The sequence below is a fragment of the Chaetodon auriga genome, chromosome 13, assembly GCF_051107435.1.
Source record: "Chaetodon auriga isolate fChaAug3 chromosome 13, fChaAug3.hap1, whole genome shotgun sequence".
NCBI classification, from domain to species: domain Eukaryota; kingdom Metazoa; phylum Chordata; class Actinopteri; order Chaetodontiformes; family Chaetodontidae; genus Chaetodon; species Chaetodon auriga.
This window is the reverse complement of record NC_135086.1, coordinates 18,329,031-18,344,608: the sequence shown is the minus strand read 5'-3', so window position 1 is coordinate 18,344,608 and position 15,578 is coordinate 18,329,031. Positions and strand designations below refer to the sequence as shown.

The 15,578-nt window shown below is 43.7% G+C and overlaps 1 protein-coding gene across 2 annotated transcripts in view; it reads right to left on the bottom strand.

Annotated features, from left to right (window-relative positions):
• Positions 1-15,307, bottom strand: part of dachd (dachshund d) — a 90,415-nt gene extending 75,108 nt beyond the window's left edge. For both annotated transcript variants that reach the window (XM_076747099.1, XM_076747098.1), the window contains exon 1: positions 14,614-15,307. In XM_076747099.1, coding sequence (XP_076603214.1) covers positions 14,614-15,164 — 551 coding nt within the window. In that variant the 5' untranslated portion in view covers positions 15,165-15,307. The remainder of the gene's footprint in view (positions 1-14,613) is intronic.
• Positions 15,308-15,578: the final 271 nt, after the last annotated feature.

Sequence of the window (15,578 nt, the reverse complement as noted above, 5' to 3'; positions counted from 1 at the left end):
TTCTCACTGGTGACGGCTCGGTGATGGAAAAATAATTAGCGTAGCTGAGGAAAAGTTTCCTCTCGCTGAGATCTCAGACAAACACGCTGGGCCTCAACCCCAAAACAATGTTGATCAAAGCACGTAAACATCTGGAGCAATGAGACTACTGCCTTCGGAACAAAGATATTTATATTTTTCCAAGATTACCACTAAAGATAAGCAGGCTGTGCGCATGAGGGAGCACTTAGAATACCAAAGGTTTAGAGTGTGATACTGTAGCCTACCTGCATATCCCCCCACCTGTCTCTCCTCTAATCTTTGTTTTTTCACAATCCTCACTCCCACATTAACACATTCTCAGGCTTTTGTACTCATGTCGCCTCTCCCTAACCACCTACCTCTGTGCCCCCCCCCCCCCCCACCCTCTCTCCTGCACACACCTTTTCTCTTCACCGGGCAGCAGGTGTTGAGTGGTTGTGTTTACTCCCCCCGCCTCCGTCCTACCCTTCCCTCTCACTAAGGCTCTCTTTCCCTTTCTCTCTCTGTCTTTCTATGTCTGTGTGTCTCTCTCTCTGGCAGCTGGTAGGAGGAGGGAGGATGCTATAACAGCTGCACATGAGGGCGGGTGGAAAAAAAAAAAAGCGCACAAGGCAAACAGCTCCAATCCCCTCAGGGTTGTCAACTCCAATCCCCCCAACCTCTGGCGTTTTTTAAGCAGGCAAACAGAGGGAAAACTGTTGCAGTCGGAAGACATCAGGGTCCCCGTTCCATTAGCCCTACCTGGTGATCTCAGCCACAGCGAGCAGAGCTTGCTCTCCCAGAGGATGTCTGTGCGGAGCGGTCTAGTATCCTGCATGAGAAGTATCCACTTAAATCCACTTACTAACATTTAATAATTTCGAGTTTGAAAAACATGTCACTTCCAAATGGAAATTTTGCTGGAGGTACTTACATCTGTTGAGAAAAACACAAAACAACGGACACCATCAGGCTGCTTTTTTCTCCTCTTTTTTCAGCCCTCTCAAAGTCTGAGCCCTGTGTGTGTGTGTGTGTGTGTGTGCGCGCGCGCGTGTGTGTCGTTTTCACAAACAGCATCAAAATACATGAGATCAGCTCTCGGGCTTTGTTTGGCCCTGGCAAGGTTAGGCCAGCCTCATTCCAAATTTCCTGAGGGGGAACAGAGAGAAAAACGATTCCATGCAGATAAATCACTCGCACAGATCAAAAGACAAATCAGTGGCAAAGACAAAAGATGCTGACTTGCAGAGAACAATGGAGACAGGGAGACGTAGGTATCAGAGGAGCCGGCCCTAAGATCCTCGGCTCCGCTCAATCAAACCTGCTAACCAGGGTTTGCATACTAGGTCAAACAAACTCTGCCTCTGCAAGACAGAAAGTGTATTTAAACTGATCTTTTTTTTTTTTTTTCTGTTCTTGAAGGGGGGGCTGCTGAGCTCTGAATGTTTAGTTTTGGAGTAGCACAAGTAAGACTGAGTTTCTGGCTTTGCAAACTCATCTTCTAGGTTTGATTTAATAGCTACCCTGAGAGTGGGATATGCCCTGGTTTGAAAAGAAAAATGGGAAGAGAAAGAAAGAGAGGGGGCAAACTATTTGATATAGAGCATCGCTGTGTGCTTGTGTGTGTGTGTGGATAGTTGTGCACATGCACGTCTGTGTGGTTTGATGTATGTGTTCAGCCTGGCTTTCTATAGTTCTGCATCTAAGACAAGAAGTCCCGTCCCATGCAGCCCTTCACGCATCACAGCCCACAGTCTTCTATTAACTTCTTCAATACGAGCAATAAATAAATATATGGAATCCACAACTCTTTATCATCCACTCATCGCTTTAGAGAATCGAGGTGTCACAGAGAAAAGAGCCCTTTGGGAAGGAACGTGTAGGAGACAAGAACCAGCAGCGCCCCTCTCCAATATTACCTTTTGATCAAACTGCTTCACAGATATCAGAGGAAGCAACGCGTCACTTTTACAGCTCTGTTCTCGGTTTAAAAAACAATTCTCACAAAGGGAAGGGTCATATGAAAATCACCTTGTGGTTTGGCTTTAAAGCATATTTTATAATGTAGAGGACCAAATTATGTTCAAAAACACAGTTCACCATGCACCACTGACAGTCATTATTTGATCCCCTCCTCTGAGATCCATGTATGATAACACATCAATTTAGATTAAGGTGATATGAAAGAGAAATGTAAAATAGGTTTCAAGGGGGAGGAGCTGATGCATTCGAGATGAATAAAATGATATTAAAATTAACACGTTGAGCTGCGGCACGGTCACAATTGACCTGTGAAGTGTGCTTAACAAGAAAATATTTCAAATTGAAGCACTGGGTCCACACAGGCTGTAATAGCTGCCCATAAAATCTGCTGAACTCGTCAAAAAAATGTCACACATGTCCTGACATCAGGCTTTATTCAAATATCGGAGGGGGATAAGGAGTCCGATAAGGTCAGAGGATTTACCTAATAGATTTGGTTGGAGGGTTAGAGCCCCATTCAGGTGTCACGAGGAAGAGAGGGAGAAGTATTCAAATCCGACTGTTAAACTGAGCTAGGTCGAGCCCTCGATGAAACTAACCCCCGTCCCACACTCCAGTCGCTATCTCCAGTCCAAACAAGTGAGATTTGATACCGCTGTTCTGGCCTGGAACAGAGGGAAAAAACAAACCCGCTGCCACAACAAAGACAGGAAATTCAGCATAGATTCCTACTTCTCTCTTTTCTCCTGCCTCTCTATACCTAACAATGCTGGTAATGGAGAAAGAACAGTGCCCGGGGCTGGCAGAGACACCTGCGACATATTTTCTCCCCCACACAAACCCCCCACCCCCGGCCAACACCCCCATCCACCCTCCCGCTCTTCCCACCCCCTCGACATTAAAGTCCTTCACAGAAATCAGAATTTAATAAATCACCCCAGAGCCTGACAGAGTTTATCTCCGGGGGTCGCCTCCACTGTGCAGAGACTCACAGACAGACAAAGCCCGGCCCGATAAGATGTGAAATTAAATACAGTTAGCAGTTTGAGACAAAGGAGGGAGAGTGTCACACCGAGCTTTGTACGGTGTAAACGGCTGGCTGCTAGTCGGGGCGCATACACGTGCACGCGCACACACACACACACACACACACACACACACACACACACACACACACACACACACAAACGCCACTGAGACAGCGGGGTGATTCATTTCAGGTTTCCTCTCACATTTAGCCTCATTTGCATCATCCACTGTCAACATATCGCCTCTCCCAGATATGTTCAAGAGCTTTCATTAGACGTCCAGGGGATGACATCCTTTTTACCCAGATGCACCATTATTAATCACTAGCTCTACTCCTATGTGGACTCATCTCCATCACGGATCAAACGCTATCTGCCTGTGTTTCCTTTCATTCAGCAGACATCCCTGACATCAGCAATCACTACAGCTAAAGGAGACTTATGGGAGTGTGTTGGGGCTCAGACGACCTTATGAATGCGGTACATAAGCATTTAGTACTGAGAGGATATAGATGTGAGGATTTGTTCGACACTGGTAGGATCTGTCAGAGCCAACGTTGGCAGCCTAGCGCACATACTGTACAGCATACCAACTTGAGGGCTGTGTAAAACAATTAGCAGTTCTTTAAAATGTGAAACATGCCATACGAAATGGCTTCCTGGTGTTATAAAGAGGCATGACTGCAATGCTTTCATATGGGTATACAGTTATATTCTTTTCAATTAGCTGTGGTCTCCACTTCACATCAGGATATGGCCGACCTCAGCTGTTCAAAGCTGATTTTTCCCCTGTTCGGTAGTTAAGAGAAAGCACAGTCAGGTTTCCAGGAAGAAGCAGTGCGGGCTGTTTAATAGGCTTAGCCTAGTCGTTGGACCTGACCTTTCCCTTTAACAATACGGAGGCCGGCGGGCTCGGGCCTGCTCTGGGAACAAAATGACCCGTGGGTGAAGCCTAATCTTCTCCAACTCCATTCTCTGTGCTGACCAGACGGCCTTCATCCATGGCCTCTCTGTTGCTCCAACTGATGTCTTCCTGCTGAGACAACAGTGCCAAGGAACTGTCAACAGGCCTGGACCAGCAGGACCCCAACTGGGCCTCTTACACAGAGCCCTTCAGGGTCCACAGGCACCGACACTCCACGCTCAGAGTGCGAGTGCTGCTCGGTAGAATGTGGAGAATGACAGGAATGCTGGGTGCCATCACAGATTCTGATAATGTCTACGTCCAAGAGCATGATTAGTGATCTCTGCAGTCAGCCCCTTTATGGACATGAGTGGAAAAAAAATGGGCTGCTGGGTATTGTAGGCCTGTCATTACAATGCTGCACCTTGTCATTTCAAGTAACCTGAATCTGAACCTCCCACATCACACCCATATCCATCAGCTATAAATCGTGCCACAGTGGCCACATTAAAGCAAAATGATTATATGTGTAAATTGAGGCTTTAAGACTTCAGAGTACAGTACATACAGCTCAAAAACTTATTAACTATTAATAGAAGTGCAGTGGACTTGACATCTTAGAGCCACACATCCATTTCATCTCAAGCCTTCCCATTCGTTGCTTTGTGAAAGGCTTTCTGGTGAACAGCATCAGCTGGCCTAACACGCAGCACTAGGAAAAGCAAACAGCACAGCTCCGTGAAAATGTTTCTTTACATTAGTATGTCAATGACATGTAGTAGTATAAATGCACGTGCGCACGCATACAGTCACATACACACACACACACACATCCAAGAGCCAAGTCCCAGATGACTCATACAAAGCCCATTGCAGTGGCAAGAGCATATCAGATAAAGGAAGAAATAAAGAAATGCTTCAGAACCTAAATGTATCTGTTGCTGCATTACTTGAACTTTCTAAGTGTTTGATCTGTGCAGGCGCTGACAAGGCAGTTCATTCTTTCCCAAATATTTCTGGGTTTTCTTTTTTCCCTACATTCAAATGATGGGCTGTGAAAGGTTGTTCTTTCTTCTCCATGCAAGTAAACTATACAAAGAGGTGTTTGATCTCTGAAATCCGATCTGTATTTCTAGCATTGTCTCCAGTTCCTACTGTGGCATCTTAAAGGTCAGGAGTGAAAGGCCATTTGATAACTACAGAAAGACCTTTTGGCTTTATTACACTGCCTTTCATCTCCTTTCCGGCAGAGGTTAAAACAAAGCATTGCATCCTTTGAAAAAGAAAGGATAAAATGGATCGCTTTGGAGCCTCAAGCCTTTTTTTTTTTTTGTCACTGGGGCAAGTCTGGCATCCAGTGTACAAGGAAAACTCTGGTGGGATGTGTTTCTGAGAGTCGAGTCTTCTCAGGCACAATTAGCATATGTCCTCTCAACCTTCTACCAAACCTCTCAATGAGACCCTGAAATCCTATTGAGATATTATTACCACTCAAACAGGGCATTACACAAAACATCTAAAGCATCCCCGCACACGCTCATACAGGTGCACACATGGAAAAACACACACAGCTCAATGACACCCACTTCCCACTGATTATTCCTTTCTTTTTAATGGTAACCTTGGGAGACGGGCTGCACCGGCGCAACACTTAACAGCCACTAGTCTGAGAAAAATGTTTTTGATATGCTTGTGTCATTTAATCATCCACATTCTGCCGAGGCTGTGCAGGACAATTTTGCAGGATATTAACTCCCAACTAAACCCTGGCTTGTATCATTTGTGGGGCCAGTCAAGCAGGAGTCCCAGGAGGTGCAGAGACTTCCTCCTCACAGTCGTAGTAATCTAAGCTTGACTGGGCGCGCACACTCGCTCGCACACAGAGAGAAAAGACACAGCTAATAGACAGGTAGAGTGAACCATAAAGGAATAAAGGAATCAGGAAATGTAAGGCACGAACGAAGCTCTTTACTGACAGTCACAGCACTAAAAGGATGAGTATATTTGTGATCTGGGCGATCAGGTAACAACAATAATACAGTCAGAAATACAGTGCAGCAAGTACTGATAGAAAATGGCTCATAGATATATATATAAATAATGTGCATGTATGTATGTGTGTAAAATGACTTCCTTTTCTTTTTATTTCTACACCAAAGTTGGAGAATGAAGAGCATTCGTAAAAATGTCACTTTAACGTGATCCATTTAGACAGCTCACATTGCTTAATGGGGTAGGAAATTCATTTTTTCTGCTGTGAAACAGACATAGTGGATGATGTGATTCTATGCAAAATATATGAAGCCATTACGAGAAAAACGCATGAGTTTCAATAGTTGGAGGGGGGAAAAAAGTATTTCGGTGCATGGAGACTATTCTTTACCAGGGAGCGTCACACACACACACACACACACACACACACACACACACACACACACACACACACACACACACATACACACACGATGCAAAAGACAGCAAAGGCAACTGATGAAAACCATTTTTGTTCCATCACAAAGAACTAGGTCACCCTCTCATAATTGTCAATCATGCAATAAATCTCTCTGTGGCACAAATGAATACGGCATTGGAAATGAGACAAAGCTTATTGGCATGCTATGTCAGCTTGACTCAATTCATCCTCCTTTTCACACAAGACCATTCATATGTGAAGTAGTGCGAGGGTGTCTCTCTCTCTCACACACACACACTCTCACTCTCACACACACACACACCCACATACTCTCTCTCCCTCACTGAGCATCACACACACACTTGAACAGAAGCAAACACACTCACACAATCCCCATGTGAAAGTTACAGAGGGTTAATGTATGTGGACATTTCAGCCAAGGGCTGCTTTATTATCATAACCATGTTTAGTTCCATAGAGAACATGTCTCACTGTATTTTCTGCACCACTGTGGAATGACTGGGAACATGCTTTCAAGACATTTAGCATGGACTGAGTTTCAGATCACAGTTAAAAAGTGACTTTACCTAGTTTAGTTTATGATTTAGGTTTTGTATCTGTGCGTAGAGGCACGCAGAAGTCATGTTTTAATGCGTGAACTGACTCCTGACTTTTCCGCTCACCTCCCTGCATACCAGGTGTACAGTGGTCTGTTCCGTGCTATCTGATTGGCCGGGAGCATCGGCTTGACACAGCACTACAGCTCCATCCACAGAGGTTTGTGTCACGTCTCTGAGGACCCGACTGTCACTCTTTAAGAGGAGGGTAATAATAGCCGGGCGCCACAGCAAGTGGTGGCACAGGCGATTTTAAAGAAACATCAGGGAGACGGTGACATTTGAGTCTACGCGGAGAGAAACCCAAGCGCTGCAACCAATAAAGACTCCCACCAATATTCTCACTAGGCTTAAAGGGAGAGAGGGAGACAGAAGCAGAGAGAGAGAGAGAGGGTGAAAAGGCAAAGAGAGATGTCAGTGTTAGATGAAAATGTGTTGACCTGGTGATATTGATACCCCGCTCATAACCTCTACAGGTGTGCAATGCCGTCAGGAAGCAGCTCTGGGTGTGGCTATCTCTGTGGATAACAGCCAAAATTGCAGACCTTATCGTTTTACAGTGCACCACCAAACGAGCTGCTTCATTCACTTTAGACTGCTGACAGCTGAAATGATTCTGCACTGAAAACAGAGCGACGGGACAAATAATGCGTCCAAACACAGCACACAGTATCTCGTTAGCGTTAACACGTTTTTTTATTTTGAATGCTAATGTTCAAAAACATTAGTAGTGGATGGGGTTGTTAAAAAAAGTGAATGCATTTTTTTTTTTAATATCTGACAGTGGGGAGATTTTCTCATGTAAGAAACACTCAGCTGACGATGACCTTAAGATTAATGACTAATTAATTAATTTCTTTCCATCATTTGAAAGACAGATCTGGAACAATCTGCTGATCAGTGTCCAATGCTGTTGCTCGAACCAATCATCTAGATATGACCTATAAATGTATATTAAAAGAACAATTTAAATGGGTAGTTTAGCATTTGTGGCACACTGACATTATAATGCACTGAACGCTCTGAAATTGGTGAAAATGGAAACGGCTAAGAGTAAATCATCCTAATTGTTGACTTATGCTGGTGTGGTTTAAAGTCTTTTTTTTTTTTTTTTTACAGACACTAAAACCTGAATTGAACACCAGAGTCTCTGAAGCTCCAAAACCAGGCACAGGAGAGCAGTTTAGTGTCTAGCCTGCTGGCTCAACACAAACTCATTTTATGCACATTGTTAGTTATAATTCAATGCAACAAACTGACTGCATTAAGTGTTTCTGGTGTTTAAGTGAATCCAGGCTTCACATAAATAGCTGTGGGGCCGTTTTCTTAGTTTTTCATCAGAAAGTATTGACTGAGCAGACGCTTTGAACCACCACCGAATGTGCTGCTAGTCTCAAGTGTCATTAGCTTCAGGGCTTTTCCAGCTAGCGCCAGGTAAAGATTAGATAACAATCAGCCCTTTAATAGATACTGTTGGAGGCACTGGAGCCGTTCCTGTGCTGTGCCGTTCATCTGAAGCTAACAACAGAAGAAGAGAGAGTGGAAACCGATGTCATTTCCTCCCTGATTTCTTCTCTGTGATGTACCGCTGAGCCCAGCAAGGAACACGGCTGTTGTTAAATTACATGTAACTGTTGGCTCAAAGTAGTGTCAATGTACAGTGTGTCTGTCTGTCAGTCTCTGTCTGGGCAAGTGCAACTCGAATTTGAGATGGCGTATTTCTAGTGTGGGGTTTATTAAATAGACTGCAATAGACTGAAGACTTTCGAAAATCAATTTGATATATTTGACTATTTTGGCATTGAGAAAATTGAGTCTTAGCATGAATCTACTCTGCCATCACCTGCCATAATAGCAGCTAACTCCTAACACTGTCATATTAAACTTGACAATTGCATGGTGATACTGGACTACAATTCTCTTTCCAAAATGCATCTGCACGAGTGTTTCCTGGCTTTCAGAACAATGAGAAGAAAAAAAAAAGTTGTGCTATCATAATATGATGTGCAATACTTGACTGCAAAGTACAAAGGGCTTTTTGTTGGATGACATTCCTTTCTTAATATACTTCAATTATTAGGAGGAGTCCTTTGTATTGAGTAGAGAGCTCCAAAAACATTGACACTGGAGGAATAACATCTGCATGTTTACTCAGGAGAAGATTCATCCCTGATAGCCTCCACGAAAATGAAGAGGGGGAGAAAAAACAAGTGGAGGAAATTTGTGGAATCCCATCTGAGATTGCTTCCCTGATGGATTCCTTTTCCTGTCAGCTCAGACGAGAAATGAAGCCGGGGAAAATTAACTCCTGATACAGTTACGCTGAATTAGACAGAGAAGGAGGGGAGGGGGGGGGGACTCTACACACTTTTTAAGGATTCCAGCCTTGTCATTTTCAATTTTCTGCTCTTTGGACATGCTTGTATTCAGATTCCCCAACATCTATTCGCCATATCAATCCTAATTAGACAATCTGGGCCCACGAAGGATGGGAGCGGAGTTATTTGCATAATTTAATCATAAATACTCAGTGATACATATTTCCAAATGCATTTGTACAATTATCTTTTCATCCTTGGGGCAAAAGTATTAATATGATTAGGCAATAATTCTTTAAAAAAGGGGGAAAATAGGAAACCAGCAAGTGTGCACTCTTTTTTAAACTCCAGCTTTGGGCTATATGAAAAATTAATTAATTTCTGAGGAAAATCAATTTCTCTATGTGACCATATTAGACAGAGCCAGGCAAGGGCCTGCATTCCTTCTCCAATCAGGAAATCTCATCTGCTCCCTCTAACTTCTGTCAGTAGCATTTAACATCCTGGTGCGAGCGTCACTGACTTCCGCCATGCTCCCTAAATGTGCTGTAATGTGAAGGAGCCCGTGAGTAAAGACAAGCAAAGGAGCTCTGACTGGGGAGAGAGGAGGGTGGAGATCAGGGTGACCCAAAATCTATTGCCGGCCTGTCAGGCAATCAGTCTCAAGTGTAAAATCATCAGGTAAAATCAGTGTTAACAAATCTAGTTTAATATGCTAGATAAGTCTTATTGACAGATAGATTTTAAACAGCTTAAGTCTGTTGTCTATAAAAATCAAAGCTAATAACCCTTTATGGCCGGCGAACATAATAAAAATAGGTCATTTTAATACTCTGATCAACGTGAAAAGACCTGATGTCCATGTGCGATTCGTAACCATTTCATTTGGTAGGAGATTTAATTGGTGATTCAATTGCTGCGGATCCAGTAAAGGCATGCAAATAAGATAAGAGCTTGGACAACTAATGCATCCAACGGGCAAATTAACAATACAGGCCTCTTCACCATGCAAATAGCCTCTAAATCCACAAATGACATTAGACAGTGTCAAACAAAGCCTCTTTAACAAGTGAAATCTGTGCTTTCCACAGTCTTGGTTCAGCTTCGTTGAAAGCTGCAAAAAAAAAAAACAAAAAAGAAAAACTGCACTTTAAAGAAAAACAGAAAATGAATGTTACTTTTGTCAACTGAGCCAGTCTGTGGATTTTTCTAAAAAATGTTGTAATCTGCACTTGTTCCAGCCGAGTGAATGTCAAGTCAATAAAGCAATTCTGATTTTCAAGGAGACTATTTGTTTGTTAAAAAAAAAAAAAAAAAAAAAAAAAAACACCTTGCCACCATCTGCCAACTGCACAGTTGACTTGAGCACATGTACTGTACCTAATCAAATTTAGCAGAGCCCCACTGAAGGATTAAAAATGTAAAAAAAAAAAAAAAAAAAGGAAAAAAATTACAGAGAGAAAAACTTAAAATAGCTAAAATGCTTTTCTCCCTTCAGTAAAGAAACAATATGAGGGCCAATTTGACTTTCAAGAAAGTACTTGAATAGATTTGGATTTTAAACAGCTTTGTATAGCGTTCTCTCTCTCTCTGTCTCTCTCTCTCTCTAATCAGGCATCTGTCACTCTGTTTTTGAAGTTATTATCGCCCAAGCTCCCTCTTGGATGTGGTTGCTGGGTGACGGGTATCTTAGCACCCACTCTGACTGGGAATGATTTGAATGGAATCCAGAAATCTCCCCTGAGTACCTGTAAACACATCCGTGCCTTGTAGAAAACAAATATATTATAAGAGAGCTCAGCAGAGGAGAGGAGGGAGAGAGACAAGCTGGCACCCTCAGTGGCAGCTCACACTGAGCGCTAAACAAAACAATTACCGTCATTTGCAAATATGTGTGTTTAGGCATAAACACTCTTGAAACAGGAACAAAAGAGGTGATACCTCTCATAACACCCTCTGTCATATCACTATCAATTAAACATATCTGTTAAAGAAAAAGTCTCACTGTGACCTGTCACTTAGAACATTTCAGGGTAAGATCTGCTTGACTGAAACGAGCCGGGGAAAATCTATTTAAGAAGGGCATGTAAGTGAAAAGCCGTCCCATTCCCAGTGGTGGGACATTGTCTGGGGCGTGTGGTTAACCTTCAAGGGTAGACAATGATTGTCAATTAACTGCTGCGTTTCTGCGCCCCAGCATCGGATAGCCTGCCTCCACAAAGCAGACCAATGAGAGATATGTGATATCTCTGCACCGCCCCCTGTGTTATAATAACCTTTCAGAGAGTTCAAGTGTCACAAAGCAATAAGAACCTTTTCCACCCCACCACAGGGAAAATGAAAAGGAAAACAAGTAGCTGGAACAGGGGGCTCCTGGAGGGCCAGAGTCATAATGTAGGGGAGATTACTAACCTGGATCAGTGTGGGAGCGAGAGTGAGCACTGCTAATCTGGCACGAGAGTCCTTAAGAAAATGAAGGGGTCAAGAATGACTATATTCCAACATCTTTAAAGACGAACAATAATTACTAAAATACTGTGCCGCTTATTAGGCAAAGTACACGCAGTTCAAGCACTCACTGTAAAAGTATGTAAGAGGAATTTTCCAGTATAAATTCTCATTTTTTGACTCCGTCACCACAGAACCGAAAAGCTCCTGCATTACATTTCTGAGCAACGTTTAACGTGTTCAAATAGAGTTATGCAAAAGTGGGCATAGTGGGGAACAATTTGGTTGGAGCTTTGTTTGTGTCCACATCCAAACTAAATCAGCGGGATGCAGCGGTGCTCTGTGATGCTATTCACATTCACACTGTGTGCAAAATGAGAGTAGTGTTGTTTTAACACAATAGACCGCGAGAGGGAAAAAAACAGCATGTGAAATAGTAAGACCCATTGTACAGGAGTATTATTCACTTCATTGTTACCACTCTGCCGCCGTATAAAAAGAGTAGTGACATTGTGGTAATAGAGCGAGATGAAAAGCTAAACTATCTCAGGCAGCAGGCTGTTGTTGTGTAACCTGAGCAGGTTAACTGGTGAACCCAAATACTTTTTCTCCCACACTAAGTCGGTGCAAAACAGAACATCGACTTTGGAGAGGGAACTCGCTTTCACCTGCAGGGCAACCTGTGTCCTGTTTACTCAGACTGATCATTTTGTCAGCAGCAATTCAATGACAGACGGTGTAAAGCACACATCCCTGCAAATAAAATCAACTCTTTCTAAGTAACAGAAGCCTTTTATCCAGCGGATGCCTCACTGTTCCATGATGTAATTCTCCAAATGGGGCAGGCAGGCGGGCAGGCCGGGTCTGAGTGATTGATTTTAGCCCAGCACCGGGAGTACCTGGCTGCTTTCAGAGACAATTACAGTCCTGTCCATGTGCCCGTAATAGCCCAGCACTTTAGCGTCATTAAAGCGACGCGAGGCACTGCATTATCCTTTAACCCCATCGCTGGCCATCCCCCCATTGACAACCCTGAGAGTTCAACCACATACTTTGTCACCTGAAGCCCCATGCCAGGCTTGAGAGGAGGATCACCGCACGGTGTGTCTTTCTCTATTGAGAGAGAGAGAGGGTGGGGGGGTGTTCTGCTCCCTTGGTGCTTTATGTAAATGATGCTTAAGCACCAAAGTGCACAGGTGAGTTGTTGAGACGATTGCTACTGCGATGGAAAGATGGAGCTGAAGCGTATTTATAAGCTCCAAATATCATATGTAGATGTGTGAGGCTGGTGAGAAACTGTGTTTACTGATAGAAAAACTGTAGGCTACTTAAAATTGAAATAATGAACTAGATGAGAAAAAACCTTTAGCATAATGTTTCATTGTAATAATATCACTCTCAGAGTCTTCTTCAAATGTTGTGTGAGTTATCTGGTTTTGCATTTTCTGACCAGGCCTAATAGTCCACTTTGCAAATAAAGCAACGGTTTGAGGGTCAAGACGTATTAAACCTCATCACACACGTGGATCTTAATAGTACTGAATTTTTTTTCTGTTTGCACAGCAACTTCTGTCTCTGTGTCTGAGTGCATTTTCACATTTGCTTGTGATATTAAGATCCATCTAAACATCAGAATTAAGTTTAATCTCACGGTATATTTTAGCAAAAAAGGCTGCATACTTTTAAACTGAGACAACCAAGTGACTCAAAGTGTTTATTGCTATTCCCCACTGATGTGAGCTTTTCCATCATATTTGCATTTCCAGCTCATTTCTGGGTAGGAGATCAATATGGAATCAATCATAGTGACAGGTAAGATGGTAAATTTGACCAGGCTGAACTATCCTGTGAGACTGAGCGATACATCAAAGCTAGGAGCAACAGGACAGCAAAAATGGCTTTTAATCAAATATTGATCCTCTCTTAAATCACTCCATATTAAAACATTTAAAGTCCAAAATATTTGACTTGGTAATAAGGGTTAATGCATTAAATTTCACACGTACAGCTGTTTACCTCACTCACTTTCTATATTAATTTCCTTGTTTAAAAGAAATCAAGGATGCTCGATTAAGGCACACTCTCATATGTGTGTGTGTGTGTGACAATTTTCTATAGCATTTACAGTGGGGAAAAAATGGCTTCACACACCCTTTGGAACAGGAGCCGTGAGTGTACTGTAACGTCCTTAAGAAATGTACTGGCTGCCAATACTAAGAAAAAAAAATGAATATAAAAATATTCCATGTCATCTAATTCTGAAATTCTGAGTTTGTCTTGTTTACTTTCTGAAAATCAAAGCTGTCATAATTGAAAATGTATTCCCCCTGTGGCAAGGGCATACAACAAGACATAACCTAGTTTTATTCCAGAGTCATTTAAAAATAAAGTTGCGCTGAAAGTTTCCTTCAATTAAGAATTATAGTAAAGTAAGGCTCGTGAAAGACGCCTGGGCTCTCGCTTCTGGAATTGTTCTTGTTCTTGTGCTGGCACCTCGACACACCTGACGTTTATTCAACAACATTGTAAAACTCAGCCGAGGTGTAGCCTGCGTTATCGATTCATTTGTTCTGAGGCAGACAGGCCATCCATCATGGCACAGCTTTGCCCTACACGTGTTAAAAACTTTCACTGAACTTTTTCACTGATGTTGCGCGCTGGCCTCTTCCCGTCCAACAGACAGCGTGGAGCACGCTGCCTGGATGCACGCTCACGCATATTCGAATACTTTCACAATCTGTCACGGCTAATTATTAAATGTGCCTGATAAGTTTCACACGTCGCTTGAACCACTTGTTTTGTAAAAGGAAAAATGTCTCCCCCTTCCTTGCTCCCGCGTCTTTACGCACGGCCGTCCGTTAAGACATCGAAGCCAAAATGCCGTACAGAGCTCTCCACTCACCTCGCATTGGTGCAGTCGTTGTACAGAGTCTCGAAGTCTTTTCTGGAGATGAGTTTACAGCGGTTCACCCCGGGTTGGATGGCGCCGAGCCCTCTGAGGATGCGGACCTGCTCCACATTGCACACCACCGGCGTGATCTCCAGCCGCTTCAGCTTGGTGTAGACCGTGTGCAGTCCGCCGACCAGGTGCTTCAGGAACAGGTCGAAAGCCTGAGGAAGGCAGATGAGCTCGCAGCCGTCCACGGTGAAAGACGCCACTTTGGCACCGCGCAACTCGACCATCTTGCACTCATTGTTTTGCGGTATGTTTTCAACAGGCGACGGGGTCGAGTACACGGGTTTGCTGGGGGGTAGACCCGCCGTCGGGATGCCCGGGCTGCTGGTGGCGAGGAGCTCTGATCTGAACAGGTTCTGTCCGGGTCCGGATGGGGGGGCCAGGGATGGAGATGGTGATGAAGTTGTCGACGGCGGGGACGTCGTCGCGGAGGGAGTCGAGATCGGAGGCGGTGGGACCAGAGGAGTTGGTGGGATCAGAGCAGCCGGTACGGCCATGGTCACCTACAGGAGGGGAAGAGAGTAGCCGAAGTTCAAAGTATAAAACCCAGCCTGCCGAGACACCCCTAAATGAAAGAATCCACGAGAGTTTAGCTCCTCAGATAAGTTGGGAAGTAAAAAGAGCTGCCGAAAAAAGGCGTGCTGAGTGAGGGTTTAAGGGGGGGCTGAGCGGCGGGACAATGATCAAAGATAGGAGGAGGAATGACAGGAGGAAAATGAGCTGAAAAGTGCAGCTCCGCTCTGTGGATGAGTTGTTGTTGTCACACGGTACAGAGAGGGAGGAGCTAGGGGACAGTGGAAGCCTTTGAAGAACAGATAACTGGGCTTGGGCAACCACTGAAATGTTGCAGGTCTGTGAAAATGTTGCATTGTTTCTTTCAAACAAGGGAGATCCGGTTATAGCCGATTATA